Source organism: Lithobates pipiens, unplaced genomic scaffold, assembly GCF_037356315.1.
Source record: "Lithobates pipiens isolate NorthernLeopardFrog02 unplaced genomic scaffold, aLitPip1_a1.2 Scaffold_18, whole genome shotgun sequence".
In the NCBI taxonomy this organism is placed as follows: domain Eukaryota; kingdom Metazoa; phylum Chordata; class Amphibia; order Anura; family Ranidae; genus Lithobates; species Lithobates pipiens.
The window spans coordinates 448,091,967-448,116,600 of record NW_027507758.1 but is presented as its reverse complement, the minus strand read 5'-3'; the positions used below and the strand labels follow the sequence as shown (position 1 = coordinate 448,116,600).

At 43.0% G+C, this 24,634-nt stretch overlaps 1 protein-coding gene across 3 annotated transcripts in view; it reads left to right on the top strand.

Moving 5' to 3' along the window:
* The window catches only part of ATR (ATR checkpoint kinase), a 182,090-nt gene extending 157,748 nt beyond the window's left edge, over positions 1–24,342 (top strand). For all 3 annotated transcript variants that reach the window (XM_077488215.1, XM_077488214.1, XM_077488216.1), the window contains 5 exons: positions 5,493–5,649; positions 6,626–6,779; positions 18,356–18,507; positions 22,279–22,384; positions 23,595–24,342. In XM_077488215.1, the coding sequence (XP_077344341.1) occupies positions 5,493–5,649; positions 6,626–6,779; positions 18,356–18,507; positions 22,279–22,384; positions 23,595–23,768 (743 nt within the window). In that variant the 3' untranslated portion in view covers positions 23,769–24,342. The remainder of the gene's footprint in view (positions 1–5,492; positions 5,650–6,625; positions 6,780–18,355; positions 18,508–22,278; positions 22,385–23,594) is intronic.
* Positions 24,343–24,634: the final 292 nt, after the last annotated feature.

Sequence of the window (24,634 nt, the reverse complement as noted above, 5' to 3'; positions counted from 1 at the left end):
ACTGGCCCCCCACCCTATGTGAATGAGTATGGGGTACAATGTACCCCTACCCATTCACCTGGTGAAAAAAATGTAAAAAAAAAACACCACACAAGGTTTCAAAATCATTTATTGCACAGCTCCGGGGGTCTTCTTCCGTCTTGGGGGGGTCTTATCGCCGGACTCCTCCACTATCTTCTGCTAGCTCTTTTACTAGCGGAGGAGCCTGGCCTTCTTCTTCGTCGCTGCCCGGGGGTCTTCTTCTGACTTCGGGGGTCTTGCCCCCCTCTTCGGTTCTTCTTGCCGGGCCTCCGCTCCTTCTTCCAGCCCTTTTACTAGCAGTGGCCCGGTCTTCTGTTGCCGCCGTCTTCTCTGCTTCGGCGACGAAGAAGAAAGCCGGGCTCCTCCACTAGTAAAAGAGCTAGCAAAAGAGCAGAAGATAGTGGAGGAGTCCAGCGAGAAGACCTTCCAAGACGGAAGAACAACCCCAGAGCTGCCATAAATGATTTTGAAAAAAAAAATTTTTTACGACGTGTCAATATTGATCTCCTTCGCTTCGCTGGAGCTGCGTTTAAAATGAACGGACTTTCCTCCGTGTGTGGGTAAGTCCGTTCATTTCAAAATGACGGCGGACTCCCGCCATAGTCCGGCGGACCTAGTCCGCAGGTAAAGTCCGGTTGTGTGTGGGCAGGTCGGCAGACTTTCCGGCGGTTTGTCCACCAGACTAAGTTTGCTGGGATCAGACCTGACTCTTGCGAACGCTGCAGTTATGTGTTTGTGTTTTGTAAGTGACAGTGATTGATTGATACTGCACTTGGGTGGGCTGGGCTGGGTGGAGGGGCTAAACGCAGGTACTAGCAGGTATCTGGGCTGATCCCGCTAACACTGCGTTTTTGGGAAGCCTAAACTGCTGGGGATGCTAGTATAGATCTGATCAGATATTGATCCGTTCAGATACTATACCACTAAGGGAGGTGTATGCTGCGTGCGTGGGTGTTAGCGGTACTGGCACTAAACTGACTCTACCTGGGGCGACGCAGACCCTATCTGGTGCTAAAACCTAACTTTGATCACCCGCCGGGTGATCAGGGGGTTAAACCTTTATTGGGTAAAGTACGGCGGGTGCCCTGACGCTATAAAAAATGTAATTGAAATTATGTGCCTACGTGACCTGGCGTCAGTGTAGTGTTGGTGCAACTCAGTTGTATGTCTTCTCTCCTCTCGGTCTGGAACTAAAAGACCGACACGAGGAGAGATAACATCACTTCCCGTGTCAGTGTTTACAGTTACACAGACAGGGGAAGGATATCATTCGTCAGGAGCGATCGCCAGGTCCCGGCCAGATATCATTGGCCTGGGCCTGGGAATTGATCACCTCCTATTCGAATCCGATCAACGGGGACGGCAGGGGGTGTGCACGCATCACGTATAGTAATGTGATCTCGTGCAGCCGGACCAACCTGCCTCAGTAAAACTGCGGCAGCTGGTCCGGAACCAGTTAAAGTGTAAGATAAGGCTAGTCATTTTCTTTCTTAAAAATGTTCTCCCTCCTCCTGGTATCTCCCCTTCATTACCTGAATAAAAGATGTGTGCCTTCCTTTTTTATTTTTTTTGCTTTTGAACCTGTCACATAATCCTGCAGCTCAGGCTTTCCTGTTGGTGGTTAATGGGAGCCTATGAATAAAGTCATGGCTCCAGGAAATCACAGCTGTTGGCAAGTACTTCCTTGAACAGGGGAGCCGGAGCTGCAGGATCACTTGATCAGACTGGACTGAAAAAGGTAAGCTGCTTTTTTTTTTTTTTTTTTTATACAGGGAGGGGGGAGAAAAATGTTTAGTCTTTACTACCTTTTTATGTATCAAGGAAATCATGTGAGCAGAGATGTTTGGGAGCTGCCATAGTTGACCACTTCCCACCTGTAGGACATACCTGTATAGCCTTGAGTTCAGTGGTTATACCAGGGCCATGGCGGCTGCTGTGTTTTTTTTTTTTTTTCATCTGACGATTCTGAATGAAGTAAAAAGCGATCCAAGCAGCATTTAGTTGCTTGGATCGCTTTTACTTTATTCAGAATCGACAGCTAAAAAAAAAAAAAGACTGCAGCCATGGCCCCGGTATAACCACTAAATTGCATTGCATGGCCTTACTGGGCTTTCCCGTTCCATCCATTCCAGCACCAGACCTCCTGTAACCCTAAGCTGGTAACCTGTAAAGGCTTCTACAGCTTTTCCTATGGAGAGTGTTAAGTACTGTAAGTTGTCGCCAATCCACGAGTGTGTACAATTTTAAAGTGTGACATGTTGGGTATCTATTTACTCGACCTAACACCATCTTTTATTTCACCTAACAATTGGTTATTATATTGTGTTTTTGTTCATTAAAATTAAAGTGTATTTTTCTCCAAAAAATTGCACTTGAAAAACTACTCAAATACCATGTGACATAAACTGCAACACCCACCATTTTATTCTCTAAGGCCTCTGCTTAAAAATCTATAATGTTTGAGTGGTCTAAGTAATTTTCTAGCATTTTCTGGCACGTGGTTAAAGTGGTTGTAAACTCTTCTAAATACCCAGAGAAGTGACTGGAGTCATGGAGTCAGGTGATACACAGAACAGAAATAAATCCTACATAGGTTGTACCTGCTTAGCTGCAGTCTTGTCCACATCCATTTGAAGTCTGAGCTGTCAGAAAAAATAGCATGTAAAGCTGAAATTACACTCTGCAAAGAAAAGTGAGAAGAGCTGATTGGAGGGAAGGGACACACTGAGCTCTGAGAGATGATTGGAGGGAAATTACACTTGGTGCTCTGGATGGAGACAAGTACACACAGAGAGATATGTTTTGTTAATATTTCATGTCTGAGGTTTACAACCACTTTAGCTTGTTTTTAAAGGTAGAGGCCCTGGAGCTTTTATCCTGATACTGACTTTGTTACTTAATGAGTCATTGACCATGAAACATCTGAACACTCAACCTGTATACTTTTTCCAGATTAGTGACGCACACAATAAATAGTGAAGCCAGAATCACAATTACAGCCCCAGCACTTTAAATTAGTTGCTCTCAGTGTGTGGATCTTGCCACATTTCAGAAAGTTTTAAATGCCAATCTGGGTACAAGACTGTCCAGAACTTTTGTAGTCTGACATGGTTGAGTATGGCTCTGCAAGGTTTAATGTTGGTTGGGTTAATGTTGAGGTAAGACTCATGTTAGGATTTAGGACAATATTGGTTACAATCTAGATTTCAGGTTACTTGTGTTAAAGGTTAATTTTAAGGTTTAGCTCAGCCTTTCTCAACCGGGGTGCTATCTGAGGTTGTCAGGGTTGCTGTGGTATCCTGCTTCAGAAAGGCTGTTCGAGTTCCCGCTCCTCTGTCAAACTTTGCTTTCAGCAAAGCAGAAGCTCAGTAAGGACAGTGAAGCGCAGAGCTGGGAAGGGGAAGGTGCCTTCCTGAGCTCTCCGCCTCCTCCTACAGAGCAGTACTATGTAGTGCAATACCTGGCAGTGTGATTGAAGGTACAGCACTGCAACTTTTAAAATGGTTGTGTGTGTATGTGAGTTTATGTATGTGTATGTACAGTGCATCCGGAAAGTATTCACAGTGCTTCCCTTTTTCCACATTTTGGTATGTTACAGCCCTATTCCAAAATTAATTAAATTCATTAATTTCCTCAAAATTCTAAAAACAATACCCCATAATGACAATGTGAAAGAAGTTTGAAATCTTTGCAAATTTATAAAAAAAATGATTTCGGATGCATCCTGTTTCCATTGATCATCTTTGAGATGTTTCTACAACTTGATTTGGAGTCCGCCTGTGGTAAATTCAGTTGATTGGACATGATTTGGAAAGGCACACACCTGGCTATATAAGGTCCCACAGTTAACAGTGCATGTCAGAGCACAAACCAAGCCATGAAGTCCAAGGAATTGTCTGTAGACCTCTGAGGCAAGATTGTATCGAGGCACAGATCTGGGGAAGAGTACAGAGAAAAAGTTCTGCAGCATTGAAGGTCCCAATGAGCACAATGACCCTCAGCACTTGTATATGGAAGAAGTTTGGAACCACCAGGACTCTACCTAGTGAGCGCCTCCTGGCCAAACTGAGCGATCAGGGGTTCAAGGGCCCTTAGTCAGGGAGGTGTCCAAGAACCCGATGGTCACACTGACAGAGCTCCAGTGTTTCTCTGTGGAGAGAGGAGAACCTTCCAGAAGAACAACCATGTCTGCAGATGTCCACCAATCAGGTCTGTATGGTAGAGTGGCCATATGGAAGCCATTTCTCTGTAAAAGGCACATGGCAGCCAAAAGACACCTGAAGGACTCTCAGAACATGAGAAACCAAATTATCTGGTCTGATGAAACAAAGATTGAACATTTTTGGCCTGAATGGCAAGCTCGTGTCTGGAAACCAGGCACCGCTCATCACCTGGCCAATGCCAACCCTACACTAAGGCATGGTGATTGCAGCAGCATGCTGTGGGGATGTTTTTCAGTGGCAGGAACTGGGAGACTAGTCAGGATCGACAGAAAGATGAATGCAGCAATGTACAGTGACATCCTTTGCCCTCAGAACAGGGCGAAGGTTCATCTTCCAACAGGACAACAACCCTAAGCACACAGCCAAGATAACAAAGGAGTGGCCATGGGACAACTCTGAATATCCTTGAGTGGCCCAGACTTGAACCCGATTGAACATCTCTGGCATGATCTGACAATGACACTGCACCAACGTTCCCCATTCAACCTGATGGAGCTTGAGAGGTCCTGCAAAGAAGAGTAGGTGTCCCAAGCTTGTAGCATCATACTCCAAAAATACTTGAGGCTGTAATTGGTGCCAAACACAGGAAAAGAAGTCCCAAACCTTTATTTAAAATCATGTTGCACCAATCTGGCAGATGATGAAAAAAAAAACCTTTGCCAATACTACGTGGGGGGTACCTTTTGTACATTTGTCTGCATGTCGAGAATGCGTGTGATTTGGCTCACATTCCCAACATACAGTCATGTGAACCAAGCCTTATACTGGGGGTGCCTCGAAACTGAAAATATTTTCAGGGGCGCCGTGACTGAAAACAAAGTTTGAAAAACACTGGTTTAGATTAATGTTAGCGTCGGATAAAGTTTTTACATGTCAGGTTTGTGCTTTGGCAGGGGGGCATTAAATGGTTAATTTCATGGCATGGTTTATGGATTGGTTCAGTGGAATGTGTGAATATCTGTACCTATGGGAATTGCAATGTTAAATCCAAGGAATCACCATGACAGGTACCCTTTAAAGAGCACTTTGTGTTTTTATAAAGCAATCATAATACAATCTTAATTAATATTCTTATCTTGAAGTGACTTGTCAGAGTGAAGGGTGCCCCCGTCAGCTGATAACATGGTCTGTATTTCTGGTGTATATGGTTTTCCTGAACTTCCATATATGATTGTGCTTCAATTTTTGCTAGTAATCACAAAACGGACAGTCCATTGATGGCAGAAATGTCCCTCTCTTTTTTTGCAGGCATATACATGAGTGGGAAAGAACTTCGTCAGTGTATGTTGCCCAAGGCAGCTCCCTTGCAGGATAAGCTGAAGATATTTAAGGAGACTCTCCTGCCTCGTCACCCACCTGTTTTCCATGATTGGTTTTTAAGGACATTTGCTGATCCAACATCATGGTAATAGCAGATATGTTACGTAGTGCAATGCGCTTGTCGTCAGCATTGATCTCATGTCGAGGTTTAGTCCTTTGTATCAGTATAGAATAATAAATAGAAGACCAATGTTACCAGCTTAAAAAATAAATTAAAAAAAACGATTTAATAGGCTTCTGCTACAATTTAAAGTGTTACTAAACCCACAACAGTAAAATCAGTCTGTATATGCAGTAAAACATGCTTGTTATACTTGCTGTGGAACCTAAGAGGTTAATCCTCTGCATTGTGAGAAAAGACTGTTTAATCCTGTATGCACAGATCCCCCCTTCTTCCACTGACTCCAAAACAGGTCCGTATTAGACAGAGTTAGTGGAGTCAGGCTGCACATGCTCAGTTTGGTATATATTGTTAGAGAGTATTTTTTTTTCTTGGGAGAGTGGTATCATAACTGTCCAGACAGAGGGTCAGTGGTCCTGCGTCCTGATAGGACAGCCAGTGCAGTATGAAAATTCCTACAAACTTTAACCAGGCACTGATAGAAGTCACAAAACTGCTATATAATGCTGATGAGAAAAGGAATTTAGAAGTTTATATTTACTAAAATAATTGCATTTTCATGTTCTGTGTACTGTGGGAGATCAGATATAGTGAATGCAGGGTCCTGGGTTTAGTAACACTTTAAACCATTTACTGGGATCAGTTTTTCTCCTGAGGAATACATTCTATACTTTCCAGTACTGAATTGTAAACTGCAGCTGCACTAGCCATAATTATTTCATGGAGATATTTTTATAGTGTAGATGGCTTGTTCAACGGACAACTGGATAATATATCGATTTATCTGTACATTGTTAATCATCTTGCCTTACTACAGATATTTGAGTGTTAATTGAGCCAGGACATTTATGAATCAATTTGAACCATAATTCTAAACTATTTAAAGGCTTCGGGGACTAATCTATGAAGCTATTCTAATGTGACTATGAAATGTTTCTAGGTATAACAGCAGATCAGCGTACTGCCGCTCCACAGCTGTGATGTCCATGGTTGGCTATATCTTAGGCCTTGGAGATCGCCATGGAGAGAATATTCTATTTGATTCCCTCACAGGAGAGTGTGTCCACGTAGATTTTAATTGTCTCTTTAACAAGGTACACAAGTCATGAACAGAACCTATATGACATGTTATATGACAACTTCTCTGTGTTATACTGTGGGAATGTGGTTTCTTGATTGTCGATTATGAAAGTAATATGGGTATAGTAGTAATTACCTGAGGAGCTTAACCACTTACCTACAGGGCACTTTCACCCCCTTCCTGCTCAGGCCATTTTTCAGCGTTCAGCACAGTCGCAATTTGAATGACAATTGTGTGGTCATGCTACACTGTAACCATGTGAAATTTTTATTTTCTTCACACAAATAGAGCTGTATTTTGGTGGTAATTAATCACTGCTGGGATTTTTATTTTTTACAAAAAAAAACGACCAAACATTTTTAAAATAGACTGCACTGATGAGGTGGCACTTATGGGCACTGATTAGGTGGCACTGATGAGAAGGCACTAATATGCTGCACTTATGGGCATTGATAGGGGGCACTGATAGGTGGCACTGACAGGCACTGATGGGTGGCACTGACTGCCAGCACTAATGGGCACTGATTGCTGGCACTTCTGGCGCTCTAATGTAATCAGGAGACTGATCATCAGTGCCCTGATTACATCTAGCTGTCTCCTGCGAGGAGATGCCGCTGATCGGCTCTCCTCGCCATACACCGTCAGTGAGAGGCGAGTAGTGCCAATTACTGGCACTTCCTTGTTTACATGTGACCGGCTGTAATTGGACACAGCTGATCGCATAATTAAAGAGCCGTGTCAGCAACAAGGTGCGACTGCATTCGCCGTACAGGTGCGCCGTCATGACGTCCACCCAGAACGACAGCTGTACCGTCCATTTGTCATTTGACGGTGGGCGGGCGGCAAGTGGTTAACATTGATTTATATAGCCCTTGGTTACCAGAGGACAAATAGCCATTTTACAGGTTATGACTATATACTGCATCATATATTGAATTAATTATGAAAATTTATAAATTACCAAACTGCAAAATACAGACACTTTTCTATGCTTTTCTTACCTTAAAGCAGAGCTCCACCCAAAAGGGGAAATTGCCTCCTCTCTGGCTCTTGTTTGTGAAATGGAGCTTTTGGGGGAGGAGGTGGGAGCTTCACAGGTGCCCACTTCCACTTCTGCTCCAGTCGCCTTAGAAGCGGAAGTTCTCCTTCCCCCCTCTCTCCCAAAGTCTTCTAGGACACATGACAGGTCCCAGAAGACTTTGGGGCCAGTCACATAGCGCAGCGCCACTCGCGCATGTGCAGTGGGCACCCGACTGTGAAGTTGCAAGCTGTCACAGCCGGGTGCCCATAGTAAAGATGCCAGTGAGGAAGAAAACAATTGCGGTGAGTGCACCTCTGGATCCTGGGCTGTTTAGTTTTTGTAGCTGCTGGCCTAATTTTCACTTAATAGACTGGAGCTCTGCTTTAACCACTTGCTTACTGGGCACTTAAACCCCCCTCAGTCCCAGACCAATTTTCAGCTTTCAGCGCTGATGCACTTTGAATGACAATTGCGCGGTCATACAACACTGTACCCAAATGAAATTTTTATCATTTTTTTCCCACAAATAGAGCTTTCTTTTGGTGGTATTTAGTTACAGCTGGGAGTTTTATTTTTTGCTAAACAAACAAAAAAAGATGCAAAAAAAAAAAAAATCATGTTTTAATAGTTTGTTATAAAATTTTGCAAACGGGTCATTTTTCTCCTTCATTGAAGTGCGCTGATTAGGCGGCACTGATAGGCTGCATTGGTGGGCACTGATGGGCTGCATTGGTGGGCACTGATAGGCTGCACTGGTGGGCACTGATAGGCATAGTTAAGGCGGCACCGATGGGCACAGATAAGGCGGCACTGATGGGCAAAGATGGGCACAGATAAGATGGCACGGATAAGTGGCACAGATGGGTGGCACGGATGGGCACTGATAGGTACCACTGATAGATGGGCACTGATAGGTGGCACTGATAGGTGGCTCTGATAGGTGGCACTGCTGGGCACTGATGGGCGGCACTGGGGTGCAGCACCTTTGAGGAAGATTGTGGGCACTGTGGGTGGCACTGTGGGCACTATGGGCACTGCTGGGTGGCACTGACGGGGGGCACTTTTATTCAGGATGGCACTGCAGGGGGCAGGTGGGCACTGGCAGGGGGTAGGTGGTCGCTTGTATTGCTGCCTGTGATCGGGACTGATGTCCCGATCACGGCCACCGGTGATCGGCTTTTTTTTTTTTCTCCTCGCGCTGTCAGCGCGAGGAGGAATAATAGCCGTTTACCGGCTCCGTTCTATCACATGATCAGCTGTCATTGGCTGACAGCTGATCACGTGATAAGGGGCCGGGATCGACCCCTTGCACGGATCGGTGATCAGGCGAGTCTCATGGACTCGCCGATCACGGGGCGCGCACGCCGCTCAGGGGGCGCGCACGCCGCTCGTGCACGGGACGACGTCAATAGACGTAGTCCCGGAAAAGTAGGTCCGCGCTAATGCCGTCATTTGGCAATAGCACGGATCCCAAGTGATTAAAGTAGAACTAGGCGAAACTTTTTTTTTTGTTATTTTTGATAGCGCAAGGGAAGGCTATAACCCCTGTCAGCCCCCCTATATCTGTGTCCCATTACGGAGATTTCACGTCCTGTCCCATAGCCAAACAGGAAGTGAGAGGAAATCCCTGCAAATTAAGGAAATTCCTTGGTTATACCCTTGTGTGCCCTTTGGAAGATTTCCCCCTAATACTTTTCTGGGGACAACCCAAAATATGGGGTTTTCTTTTACTTTCAGTGATAATATTAAACAGAACACAGAGAGAGGGAATCTCCGTAATGGTGGCACAGACAGCAATAAAGACTTACAGAGGTTCTAATCCTTCTCCATTCTATCTAAAACTAAAGAAAAAGTTTTGTCTTTTAGTTATACTTTTACCAATTTCAGCCCAGGCAAATTGTGACATTCCTCTCGTACATGTAAAAAAATCATATTTTTTTTTTTTTTTGCAAAAAAATTACTCAAGAGCCCCCAAACATTATAATCACTAGCCAACCTGCTCAAGCAGATATATACAGGTTGGGCGGACTTGATGTCTGTAGACGCGATAACTTTTGCGCAAACAAATCAATATATGCCTGTGATTTTTTTTTTTGGACCAAAAATATGTAGAAGAATATATATCAGCCTAAACTGATGAATCAATTCATTCATTCATTCATTTTATATATATATTTGAATGACCATTGCGCGGTCATGCAGCACTGTACCCAAACAAAATTTTTTCCACAAATATATCTTTCTTTTGGTGGTATTTGATCGCCATATGGGTTGTTTTTTTTTTGCGCTATAAAAAAAAAAAAAATGGAAAAAAAAAAGTTTTTCTTTGTTTCTGTTACAAAACTTTTTAAAGTAGTACGTTTTCTCCATCATTGATAAGCCCTGAAAAGGCAGTACTGATTGGCACTGATGATGAGAATATGACGTCCAGTCAGGATAATGTAACCACTTTTGCAGCGGTCATTTTGTTATATGGCGGGCGGGAAGTGGTTAAATGCCACCAAAAGAGAGCTATATTTGTGTGAACAAAATGATAAAAATTTTGTTTGGGTACAGTGTTGCATGAGGGCCCAATTGCCATTCAACGTGTGACAGCATTGAAAGCTAAAAATTGGTCTGAGCATGAAGGGGGTAAAAGTGCCTGGTATTGAAGTGTTTAAAAATCTCCCTAGGCTACGCTTTACATTTTTTTACTGGTTACAGTGAAGCTCTTGTGGTAGAGTTATTGCTCTTGCCCTAACGTTCACAGTAGAGCTGCACAATTCTGGCCAAAATGAGAATCACGATTTGTTTGCTTAGAAAAAAAAGATTCTCTCACGATGCTCGCAACATAAAATCTTTCACATTATACAAAAAAAAAGGGCTAACTTTACTGGTTCGTTTTGTTTTTTTTATTTGTTAAAGTAATTTTTTCCCCAAAAAATTGCATTTGAAAGACCGCTGCGCAAATACAGTGTGACATAAAATATTGCAACAACTACCATTTTATTCTCTAGGGTGTCTACTAAAAAAATATTTATATATAATGTTTGGGGGTTCTAAGTAATCTTCCAGCAATAAAAAACGGAAAATTCCTATCAAAATACTTACCGTAATTTTCCTTTCCTGATGGACTCCATGGCAGCAACGTGTGGGTTAAGTCCCGCCTCCACTACCCTATAGGACACTACTCCCATAAATCTTTGCTCCCTGCCCATGGCCGTGTTCGATAACTAGCCTACTCCAGCCATTTTGGGAGGGAACTCCTGCTGCCATGGAGTCCATCAGGAAAGGAAAATTACGGTAAGTATTTTGATAGGAATTTTACGTTTTCCTGACAGACTCCATGGCAGCAACGTGTGGGAAATAACTCGCCAAACACACTCGGGTGGGCAAAAATGCTGAACCAAGATTTATTTAACACTGTCCACTGACAGCACCTTTAAACCAAAATCAACAGAAGATAAACTGGCAGGTTCGACACAATAGTGAGCCATAAATGTATGAATGGACGACCAAGAGGCAGCCTTGCAGATAACCTCAGGAGCCACATGACGTGAAGCTGCCCAAGAAGTAGAGAGACTTCTCGTGGAATGTGCCGTAACCGCCTCAGGAGGAGCCAAGCCCTTCTCTTTATAAGCCCACTGGATCGCCTGAACCACCCACGTGGAGATGGATCTGACCGAAGCCCTAAGGCCTTTGTTTTTGCCATGAAAAAGAACAAAAAGGTAATCCGATTGCCGGAAAGAAGCTGTCGCCTCCAGGTACCGTTTCAGAATAATTCCCATGTCGAGAGGATGAAGATCCTGACTCCCAGCAGAATTAAAGGTAGGAAGAGTAATGTCCTGATTTTCGTGGAAGACCGAGGTAACCTTTGGGTTTGAACCCAGCATTGGCACTAGGACCACTCTGTCAGGGAAGAATGTGAGGAAAGGTTCCTTTGATCCTAAAGACTGAATCTCAGAGACTCTCTTCGCTGAGGATATGGCTACCAAAAAAGATGTCATTAGGGACAATTCTTTGACTGAATGTGATCTGTCCAGTTGAGAGAAGAAGTCGAAAACTAAGGGTAAATCCCACTTGGGGAATCTGGGTTTCCTCTGTGGTCTAAGTCTAATTGCTCCTTTAAAAAATTGCTGAACCAAAGGATGTTTAGCCCAAGATATTCCAGAAAAGGCTGAAATTGCCGAGACTTGCACACGAAGAGCGCTGACAGATAGGGGAATGTCTAGTCCGGACTGTAAGAAACTCAGAACATCCTGAACCGTCAAATTACCATCGGAGCAAGACCTGGAAGATAAGTGATTTGTGAATCTAGACCAAATCCTCTCATACACCTGGTTGGTACTTTTCCTTCTAGCACTCATGAGAGTAGGGATGGCCTCCTTTGGACAACCCAGAGCCTCTAACCTTCCCCTCTCAAAAACCAGACCCTCAGACATAGATGGGCCGGGCAGGGATGGAGCTTCGAGCCCTGGGACAGAAGATCGGATCTGAGAGGTAAGGGAATCGGATCCCTGACACTGAGGAGCATTAGAAGCGGAAACCATGGCCTGTTGGGCCAATAAGGTATTACAGCTATCACCTCTACTGCTTCTGATTTGAGTCTCCGCAGGAACTGTAGAACAATAGGAGTTGGAGGAAAGGCGTAGGCTTTGTTGAACCACCATCGATCCGTCAGAGCATCCACTCCGTAGGCCTGAGGATCCCGAAACCTGGAATAGTATCTTGCCAGTTTCTTGTTGCAAGGGGAGGCAAATAGGTCGACCTCTGGGACGAACCACAATGTTAGAATCCACCTGAAAACTTCTACGTGAAGGGACCATTCGTTGTTGTCCAGACTGACTCGAGACAGAAAGTCCGCCTGGACATTCTGTGTTCCTGGAACATAAGTTGCTGTAATGTTGACCAGGTTCTTCTGAGCCCAAGACATGATTGGCTCTACCTCCTGAAGAAGGGAGAGACTCCGAGTACCTCCTTGTCTCCTTATATATGCCACTGCTGTTGTGTTGTCTAGTCTGAGTAGGACCGAGGTTCCTGAGACCAGATGACGAAAGGCCAGGAGTGCCTGAAAGGCTGCCCTCAATTCTAGAATATTCGACACCATCCCCCTGGAAGGGAAGTCCCAGGTGCCTTGTGCTACTTCCGACAAACAGTGGGCGCCCCAGCCCCTGTTGCTGGCATCCGAAGTTATTGTTATCCACGAGATGGGGAGAATGGAATGACAATTGAATAGGTTCACCTTCTGAAGCCACCAGGGCAGAGAGATTCTCATTGAAGATGTGATCCGGATAGGTTGAGTCTTGTCGCCTAGCCATTGGTGAAGAAAACCTTTTTGAAACGGTCTCATCTTCCATTGGGCCCACTTCACCATCGGAATCGTTGCCACCATGGTGCCAATAATTCTCAAGCACTGAAGAGCCGGAAGATGGGAGGCTGAGAGGGCCGGACGGATTCTGTCCCGAATTTCCACTACTTTCTCCTCGGGTAATGAGATGGTACCCCTCACTGTGTTGAAGAGTGCGCCTAGGAATACCAGAGACTGGGAAGGAATTAACTGACTCTTTTCTAGATTCAGGATCCAACCGAATTCTTGAAGAGTGGAGATGACCTGCTCCTTGTGCACTAACAGACGGTCTCTGTCCTGGGCTAGCAGCAGAAGATCGTCTAAATAGTGGTGAAGACGAATTCCCTTGGTTCTCAATAGAGCCACTACGGCCAACAACACTTTTGAAAACACTCGGGGGGATGTTGAAAGTCCGAACGGGAGACAAACGAACTGGAGATGTAGTTTTCCTACTGAAAATCGCAGAAACTGCTGAAAATCTTCTGCCACAGGGACATGAAAGTACGCGTCCTTTAGATCTATTGAAATCATCCAGTCGCCTGACTGGACTGACTGTTGTATTGTCGACAAGGTTTCCATCTTGAACCTTTCCTTTCTGATAAAATGATTCAGATGTGTAAGGTCTATGACTGGTCTCCAAGAACCGTTTTTCTTTTGGACCATAAAAAGAGGAGAATAAATTCCTCTCCCTCGTTGATCGTCTGGCACGGGTACGGCAGCGCCTTGAGCCAATAAAGATTTCACGTAGGCCAACAAGATCTGCCTTTTTTCTTCTGAGGCTGGAAGGGAGGTGGGAACAAACTTTAGTCTTGGGGACCTGCTGAAGGTCCAAGAATGGCCTGAAGAGACCGTTCTGACGGTCCAGAAGTCCTTGATTGAGGCCGCCCAGACATGCCGAAAATGTAGAAGACGAGCCCCCACCTGGCCTATCTGAGCGGGCCCAATCTCAAAAAGATTTGGTTGGTTCCCTCTCTCCTGTCGCACTGCTCTTGGCAGATTTCTTGAAGGATGACTGCCTTGATTTCCATGATCTAGAATATTCCCGACCCGGTCTATAGCTACGGGCTTCCCTGGCTTGCTCCTGATACTGTTTTTTAGGAAAAAATCTCTTCTGGCTTTTTAGACGTCTGTCCTGAGGAAGAAACCCCGATTTACCACCAGTAGCCCGGGATATGGCGCTATCCAATTTATTCCCAAAAAGGGAAGAACCTTCAAAAGGGATACGGCACCACACCTGTTTTGAAGCTGGATCAGCCAGCCAGGGACGGAGCCATAGGGCCCGCTTTGCGGTTACAGCCGAAAGCATAACCCGGGACACTAGGCGGATGATGTCAATCGAAGCCTCCCCCAGAAAAGCCGAAGCAAGCCGTAACTCCTGAATAGGAGAACTTTTAGCGACTTCCTCCGAAATGTTTCTGAGGGTATCATCCACACCGTCCGTCCAGACTTCCATGGCTTTGGACATTGCCGCTAAAGCCAATGCTGGCTTGCATGCCATACCGGCAGTGAGGTAGACTCTCTTTAAATCGGAATCAATCCGTCTATCTAAAGCATCCTTAAATGAAACTGTATCCTCCAAAGGAAGGGTCACGTGTTTTACTAGTCTCATCACCGCTGCATCCACAAGAGGAGCCGATTCCAGATGCTTGACCTCATCCTCCTTAAAGGGATATAACCTTAGGACTTTTGAGAGCATACTATTCTTTTTCTCCACTTTACTCCATTCATCCGTGATGACCTCACCAAGTTCAGACAGAAATGGAAAGTTAAGACGCTCCCTTTTAAGTTGCTTAAAATACTTCCTTTGCTTGGAAGGATTAGCCACCTCATCTTCCCAGTTCAAAGCCTCTCTGATGGCCTTCACCAAGGGGGAAAGTAAAGCAAAATCAAAACCCACACAGGGACTATCTTCCTCAGATTCACTGTCTGAAGCAGCAGCTGAATGATGGCTGGTTAAAGAGGATTCCCAGAGCTCTTGAGCATGCGACTCCCTGACTGGTGACTGAGGTGACTCTGATTGAGGCACAGGGGTCTGATTGGCCCTGATCCCCTTGAGGGACTCCTTCACCACTTTTTCCACAAGGGATCTTAGTTGCTGGTCCGTACCCCCTCTCTCACTAGAGGCTTTGGAAAAGCAGAGGTCACACAGGGATTTTCCAATGGGAACTTGTGATCTGCATCCCCAGCAAGAGTTGATAACTGAGTGGCTGGAATGAGCCCTGGAGGAGCGAGATCGATCCTCGCTACGGCGCCCAGATCTAGAGGGTGAGCCGTGATGCTTAGACTTGGAATATGAGTGCCGGTGGTAAGATTTAGAAGAATCGCTTCCTCTGTGCGTTGAGCTGCGTTGCTGTTCTGATCTAGATGGGCTAAGACAGAGATAGAAGAGACATACAGATAAGGAAAGATAACAGACTGACTAATACCGGACCCCTCCCCCCCCCCTTTACTTCCCCCCCAGACAGTACCTATTATGAGAGGGCTGGCCACATACAGGCGGAGGTGAATCCGTATCTCTAAGGGTCTCCATAACTGCTGCAAAGACATATAAGTAAGGCTGAGGATGCTATAAACACACACACATGCCCACCCCCATCTTCCCAGAAGGCCACCTACCTCCACAGCAGAGAACCTGGACAAGGGGAAGTCACGAAATAACCTGCAAGCATTCCCAAGGCTTGCAGGCTATATCCCATGTTTAAATAAGGCGCCTTAATGACGTCATCACCGCGTCCCGTGCGCCGCTACCGCGCATGCGCGAATAGCGTCACTTTGCCGCTATCGCGCATGCGCGAACCAAGCCTCGATCCTGAGTCGTACTCGCGCATGCGCAGAACGAACGTATTAACGAAAACCAGGAAGTGAGCGACGGCTGGAACGCAGGCTAATCCGACCGCAATGTCTAAACCCATATACCTATACACAGGAAAAAAACGAACAGAAAAGAAGGGAAGAAGGCAAAGAACAAACACAAACTGCTGCCATGAAAAAAGAGGAACAATCTTACCGCTCCCACACGAACGTCTCCAGGCCGAAGGTAAGCACAATACATACCGGACTTCTTAGGGCACAATAGGTCACCTGCTATTTAGCTGGGCTATCCGACCAAATGCGCAGCCTGCCTGCCAGTGGCTAGGCTCCTGGCTTTCCTCCAGCGCTTATATCCAACTGCCCACTCCATACCCCGCTAGTAGCTAGGGCTTAACGGAGATATGCGACAACTTCATCCACAGTCGCTTTCGGCCAAACCAACGACGGAACCGTGTGGGAGCAATCTTCAGGTAGAAAGACCATACGTCTGGTCCCACGGAGGAGGACAAAAAAAGAACACGGCCATGGGCAGGGAGCAAAGATTTATGGGAGTAGTGTCCTATAGGGTAGTGGAGGCGGGACTTAACCCACACGTTGCTGCCATGGAGTCTGTCAGGAAAATGATTTTACCAGAAAAAGGTTTTGTGTTTAAGGGGTTAAACTTTTTTCACTTACACAGGAAGTCTATTCCAGTGACAAATTGTTACAATGTTTATACTTAAGTTCAACTGATAAAGAATGTTTTGATTCTTGGCAGACTGCTTGTTTTTTTTTCCTTCCTTTCCTTTGACAGCTGTGGCTTCAGAAGAGCAGAGAGAATTCTTTGCATAGAAAGAATCTGGAAACACTTTAGTCAAGATCACAATAAAGATTCTTGACGATTAATCATGCAACTTTAGTTTACAGCGATATCTCACATGTATGGCGCGAAAGGCGGTTTACATATGCAGTCACAACCTACGAATGTATTTGCTTCTGTGTGCGAGCACGAAGGGGTGGGGGCACTTAAAAAAAAAAAAAAAAAATAATGGTTACACTGTCCCTTTATTAGATTTTTTTTGATCACTTTTATTCCCATTATAACAAATGTAAACCTCCCTTGTAATAGGAATAAGGCATGACAGGTCCACCTTATGGAGATATCTGGGGACAATGAACACCAGATATCTCCTCTACCCTGAAAAGCATGATATCAAACAAAAAAAACCATTGATCTCTGCTTTGCAAGAAAAAAAAACTGGCAGTGTTTATATCTGCCAATGCCAGAAGTGACGCCATGACGTCGCTTCCAGCCTCCCAGGGTCATAGAGATGGCTGGGGACCTTCCGGTCCAGGGCCAGCTCTATGGTAATTTGGTTTCCTGATCGCACGGGAGAGCCTGGAAAGGCACCAGGATCAGTTTCTTTGTAACTTGCATGGACCTGTATCCGAGATGCAACTGGAGCTTAACTCATTTCTGACCGCCTAACACGTGTGTAGCGGCAAAAGGGTGTGCTTTACCGCCCACACGCCACACACATTCACTGCTGGGCAGCTAGTGTTTCTGTGTTAATAGCACATTCCCAGCACAGAGACTGAGCTGTAAAAAGCTCTTGGTCCCCGCTAATGATCGGTAGCTGGCAGGACCCGCTTTCAATCATGTAACCGCTATGACAATCAATCAGATTGCTTATGTGATCGGCCAATTTTTTCCGCCCTCCAGCATTCATAACTTTTTCAAAGGACACTGGGATGAGCGGGAAGGGGTTAAACCCCTCCCAAAGCTATGCCTGGGCTGCTGTCGTTTAAGGGTCAAGACCGGGGAGAGGGGGTCTTGTGTAAGTTCACCTTACAGATTTTTCTGTAAAGGCAAACTTACTCTTTAATGAAGGGGGCTGAGTTTGCATTGAAAGAGCATGACTTATTCTTATGACCTCTACCCTGGATCGGGGGTCCTCCCTAGCACAAAGGAACTGATTTGTAGACAAGCAGGGGTACTTGGTGCCTGCCCTTTGTTAGTTTATAGTCCCTTTATGTACATGACAGATCAAGTTTGAGGAGCTATAATCATTACAGTACCATCACATAAAGAACACTTGCCATGCGTGGCACAAAAGAAAGCAATACATTGCCAATGCATAGTGTTGTGCAACCAGCCTACTGCTTAGTTCTTCTACCAGCAGCACTAACAAAATAAAAATAAAAAAACGAATAAAGGGGCACTGACAGCTTTTGTCTGTCATGTCTACCTACATGGTCCCTAAGTGGAAATCTGTGGCCCTGCCATATCACATCTAATCCCTCAGAAATTTACCACAGCAGCAGAGATCCCAATTCTTTGTAATGCAATTCATATAAACTCTTTAGAGTTTGGTCCTAAACGAAGTTCTAAAGATTGTAATGTTTGTATAAATTATGTTGTATGTATTAATAAGAAGTTGGTTTTTATTAGGGTGAAACATTTGAAGTTCCAGAAATTGTCCCATTCCGGATGACACATAACATGGTTAATGGAATGGGTCCTATGGGTACAGAAGGTCTTTTCAGACGTGCCTGTGAAGTCACCATGAGACTGATGAGAGACCAGAGAGAACCACTTATGAGGTAAATGCGTACTTCTCTGTATTTTTATACATGATAAAAATGTACATTCTTTTTCTGTAGGTAAATGATGAGCTTAGAGCAATGTTATATCCTTTAAGGTATAGTTATTTTAAGTGTAACATCTTCAAGTAACCCTGTTGACACTTATATTTGAAATAAATTTGTCTTGAAGGGGATTGCCGTGTGCAGGCTCATTATCTCTATTAAAGTGTTGCTAAGCCACTTTTTTTTCTTTTTATAGTGCCGTCTGTTGGATAACATGATTCTCCCCAGTGTATGTGATTTATAAAAATATGCTGTATAATACCTTATTTCCGAGCACTCTCACGTGACTGCCCGCTGGTCTCCTCTCCCAATCTGATAGCTGCAGGAGGAGGTGCTGAGTATCCCCCGCTGACATCAACTGGGACGAGCAGAATAGGAGACCAGCGGGCAGTCGCGTGAGCTGCACTTGAAAAGAAATAAGGTATTCTACAGAATATTTTTATAAATCACATACACTAGGGAAAATCATGTTATCTAACAGACGGATCTATAGAAAGCAAACGCATATATTTTGACAGCAGGAGGGGAGGATCGGGGAGTTGACAGGCAGGGGGGAGAGTACAGAGTTGTGGGCAGAGAAGGACAGAGCAGGGCTGAAGATAACGGAGGCATGTAAACTGACCACGGTGTCGGGGCTCAGCAGCCATGATATACCATGGTCAGTTTACTAGGGAGAGGACGGAACCAGGAATGTCGGCCAGGTATTTCAGGTGATACAGGGGGGCACATTACACAGCACAATCACTGTGCTGTATGAAATGCTTTAAAGGAACAGGATCTAATTTATTTATTTTTAAGGTAACAAACACTTTAAGGGGGTAAAGTGGGTGTTGGACTTTTACAGCCTATTTACTTTCTTTTTCTGTTTGTGCTGTTCTGGTTGCAAACATTTTATTCGCTTGATGTCCAGCACATAATATAAATATCCTCATCCTGGTCAAGTGGTTATACCAGGATCGTAGTTGCAGCCATGATCTTCGTATGATTTTTTTCAGCTGGCGATTGGCTTTCCTGTAAAAGTGATCATATTTACAGCCCTGCAGACCTCTCGTATCATCCCTTGTGAAAACAATAATGTTAACTGAAAAAGAGGGTAAAAGAGATTAAATAAATCAAAATAGTACCCCCATCCCCCCAGTACTGACACACACCTGCAGATGTGTACTTAGGTTCAGCACACATCTATAAACATTGATTATACATGTGAGGTATTGCAGCAAACGGAGTGAGAGCAATAATTCTATTGCCATAGCTCAAATTAAACCCTAAACTAATAAACTACAAAGGCTTTTAAATATACATTTAATAAACAGCTGCACAAATATGTGACATAAAAAATTACCATTGTTTTTTTTTTCTACAAGGCCTCTGCTTTCAGATAATTTACAATGTTTGGGGGGTTCTAAATAGTTTTCTTGTTAAAATAAAAAACAAATGCTGATTTTAGCATAAAATAAATAATTTAGCAAAAAAATTTAAAATGTAATGTACCACTGAGCTCTTGCACAATGGTGAACGCATGCATTGGACACACACACACGCACGAGGTATGACCGTGAACGTCAGATCATGGACAGTATTTCTAGCACCAGACTTCCCGTGTAAATCTGAAGCGGTAACCTGCAAAGGCATTTAAAATGTCATCTGTAGATAGTAAAATTTGCGCCTCTTGTTGCCACTGCACCGATGTGCGAAATGTTAAAGCGTGACTTGTTTGGTATCTATTTACGTGACATAACATCACCTTTTATGTTTCACCAAGAGATTGGGTTATGTATTTTATTTATTTTTTCATTAAAAATTTTTAAAAGAATAGTTTTTTTTCCCAAATGCTGCGCAAATACAGTGTGACATAAAAAAAAATGCAACACCCGCCAATTTATTCTCCAGGGCCTCTACTTTAAAAAAATATATATTTTGTTTGGGGGTTCTAAGAAATTTTCTACCAAAAAATAAAAAACATTAAAAGTTTTACTGCTAAAAAACCCTTTGGTTTTTAAAAAATGTATTTTTTTTGCCCCTTTTTTATCCAATAAATGCTTTTTTGTTTTCAAACAAAACCTAGAAACAGTGCTCCAGGGCATGTTCAGAGGGAAATACAGTTGGCATAATGTTACCAACAAAAAGTTATCACTCCATTATTGACAAGAGATATGACAACAGATTCTCACAAATATTACAAACTTAAAGTGGAGCTAAACTGCGCAATACTTGCCTTTTCCTCTCAACATCACCTACGAGGTTACTTCCAGGTGCCAGGCTGCAGTCATCTTCATTGGCTGAAGCTGGATGATGTAATTCCCTTGCATGCACCGGAGTGCAATCATCTTGGCACACAGGCGCTGTGCTGCAATGTTTATTTCAGAAGAGACATTGCTTATCTCCTTTTCTATACAGTAAAGAGCTCGCCTGCGCATAGTTTTTGAAAGCAGAACTTTAGTTCTGCCTTAATGGCTCAAGAAATGTGATTTTTAACAGTGCAGTTTATTGCACCAACAGACAAAGACCATATATTGTCAAATGCGCATGACATTACAAAGATAATAAGTATGCTTTTCAAAGGCAATGCATCTACTCAGTTCATGTATCCACTTGTACGCTGTGTAGAGTAGATCTGTTTTAGGGCTTTCATTTTGCAACCAGAATTGTTTATGATAGACCTTATTTCATAACGGGCTATATCCCCCAAGATATCAAAATATAAAATACATTTCCTCTTTTACCCTAAAAAAGGGAAAACTGAGGAAATGAGGATATTTAAAGTGCCCGAAAACAGAAAAAAAAAATCAATAAAACATTTATTTATTTATTGTAATAAAACATTAATTTATCCATAAAAAAAACATATTGACAACCGCACAGTCCAGTGATGTATCTGAAGGATCAACACATTTCACCTATATTAAAGCTTCTTCAGGATCCCTCTCTGACTGCCATTGTGTCACCTTTTTCACACCAGTCTGCTTACATTTGGGCAAAATAAAGCCCTTTGCAATGGATCTGTCGGTTTGATGTATGTGTTAGTGAATGACATTTTTCCTCTGTTGGATCCCATATCATGTCATTTTGTCTAACTGGCTGGTATATCTACTCTAGATACCTTTTGTCAGTATATACAATTGTTACATAGGTATAACATATGGATAAGATTATGATCTCACAGTGGATACAACATAAATTATCCAATAGAGAGTAGTTTGTTTATGTAACTTCTCATATAACTGCTCCTTTGATTCTTTCTTAACCAATAGAGAGAGCCTGAAGAACACTTAATATAGGTGAAATGCATAGATCCTCCAGACACAGCTTTCATTTTGCAGTTCACAAATGTCTGGATTCCTGTGTTCCTCAACAAACTCCAAGAAATAGATTTTACAGCAAATACAAAAATTCCATTTTATAAATGTCTGCAATCCATGAAAATATAAATGGAACACATTACTTGTTTGTTACTTTATTAAAAAGGGCCCTTTGGGTTGTTTTATATCTTTCCTGCTAAGTGTCTGCTATTGTATTGTATACCCTCTCTTTGTGTGATTAAAATTTTCTAAATTCAACTAAAACTCATATTACTTGTAGGCAATGACTATTGTACGTATGTATTTTGGCAGCATCGTTTCCTAGAAAACCGTTCTCATAAACAGAAGTCACACCCTTATTAGAGCAACTTTAAGTAATGCTTTCTTTCTATATATATTAAATATTAGCACATTGATTGTTTTCCAGTGTACTGAAACCATTCCTGCATGATCCTTTGGTGGAATGGAGTAAACCTGCTCGTGGGGGTACTAAAGTCCAAGCTAATGAGACTGGAGAAGTTGTCAATGAAAAGGTTTGTACTGTGAAAATGTTTGTCTACTAGCAGATGTATGTATAATGCATGTAGCCAGAATATTTTTCAATGTGGCTGTACAGTTCATGCTGATGGACAAATCTTTAAAAACAATGAAAAAAAGTCAGGTTTGTGCACAGGTTTGTCAGGTGCCTGTTCTTTCATATTTTGCTTGGCACCCCTAAAAATCCTCCTAAAAAAACTTCCCTTGTCTACACATCTGTGGCACTATTTAAATTACACCTGGAGTAACTTAAATGTAAATAACCTATTGGAATAATCCCAGGAACTTTGGGGTGTTTCCTTTAGGAGTGTCCAGGTGTCTCCAAACTTGAGGTGGTCTATTTTGCAGAAAAGTAAGGTGTTGCTTGGAACTGCTGCCATATTAAAGTTATGGGTGGCTTCACTGGTCAATACTGACATGTTAAGTGGAGCCATGTCTGAACTTCTTTGATAATGTCTGTTTTTACACCCTTTTTATAAGAGATGTCCTTGATAGATATTTGCAGGCAACTGGAGGTGTCTGTTATTGATTCCCAGAATGTGGCTTACTATTTGTTTAGGCAATGCAGGCAGTAATCTATCTTGTTTTATTTTCCCTTCTAGAGTGTATATTGTTTATTTTCCACAGATTGTTGTTTTTAATAAAATAGTAATGTTCGCTTTATTGTAGTTGTAAACCTTTACATATACCCAGTGAAGTAATTGGCCTCAAGTGATATAGAGATGAAACCAATTCTACATAAGCGCTACCTATTTGACTGAAGTTTTCTCTTCCCTACATCTGTTAAAAGTCCAGAGATATAATACAGAGGTATAATACAGCTTGTCTCATCTTCCAGAAAGCAGTGGGGTGGGCAGCCAAAGTTACTCTCTGCAGAGCACAGTGAGCACTGATTGGAGAGAAGGGACACATTTCCCTTCACACAGTTCACAGGAGTTGAGGCTGTCAATTACAGGCTGCATGCTGGAATTCCCTCCCCTACCACCTTTTTGCCTCTTGGTGTTAGGAAAATGTGTCTGAAGTGACTCTTGCAGAGGAATGAAGCAGCAGACAGAAATTACACTTGGTGCTCTGGATTGAGACAAGTGCACACTGTAGAGGGATATGCTTTGTTCATATTTCATGTCTGATGTTTACAGCCACTTTAAAGCATACTTTCCTGTCTTTTATAAAAGAAATTAAATGATATTTTTATGTTGGTTTCAGGCTAAAACCCATGTGCTTGACATTGAACAAAGGCTGCAGGGTGTCATAAAGACAAGAAATCGTATCAAAGGCCTTCCACTGTCTATTGAAGGACATGTTCACTATTTGATTCAAGAAGCTACTGATGAAAACCTTCTGAGCCAAATGTACCTAGGCTGGGCACCTTACATGTGATCACTGCTGGAAGCTTGGCATACTTACTCATTGGCATCTTTTACATTCCACCATTTTTCTTCTTTTGTCCTCAAGCAAGCCCAAAAACATTGGGTGGTCTGTGCAGATACACGCATGTTGATTTGGCCCTGCCTAAGCCTGACTATTAATGTGATGGGTGTCCCCAGTGAATAATACTGAATATTGAGGGTTGTTGCCACTTTCTAAATTCCTAAATTAAGCTTTGACTTGATTTGTTACAGACCACTATGTAATGTGTGATAGTCCAGGCTGTATTTGTTTACTTTGTTTTTGTTTTTTGAATAGTTTAGTACAATCTCCTAACAGATAGGAGATAACATTCAAAGTCCTTATGTTGGACTTTCTCTAAGGAGAAGACCCATGTAAAAAGTTTATAAATGTCCTAGATGAGAACCTGCTGTTTTAAGCAGTGATTAGGTATACAATTTACTGTTACAATGTGTACCACAAATAGACTAAAAAATATTTTGTTATTTGTTGTAATTTTCTTATGACTGTACTGTGACAATCTAATTAAAATGGGTTTGTAAGAATAAAGTTATTCTGTTCAGTAGGTAATGTTGGTAATTGTATTTTTCATGCTGCAGGAGTTTTCTTTTATTATTTTTTTCAGATATTTTGTGGTTAATTTATTACGTTTCACTTAACTTATAAAATCCACTTTGCAATGAATACCCAATCATGTGCAAAGAAAATTTAAAATACAGGATTTTTGATTGTGCATGATTGGAGTCAGTACAGCTTGGTCTTCATTAACCGAAGTGAAAATTATTTTGCAAAGTGAACATGCTCTACTTCTCTAGTAAATCAGCGTTGGCCATCGAGTATGAAATGGAATTCATGCG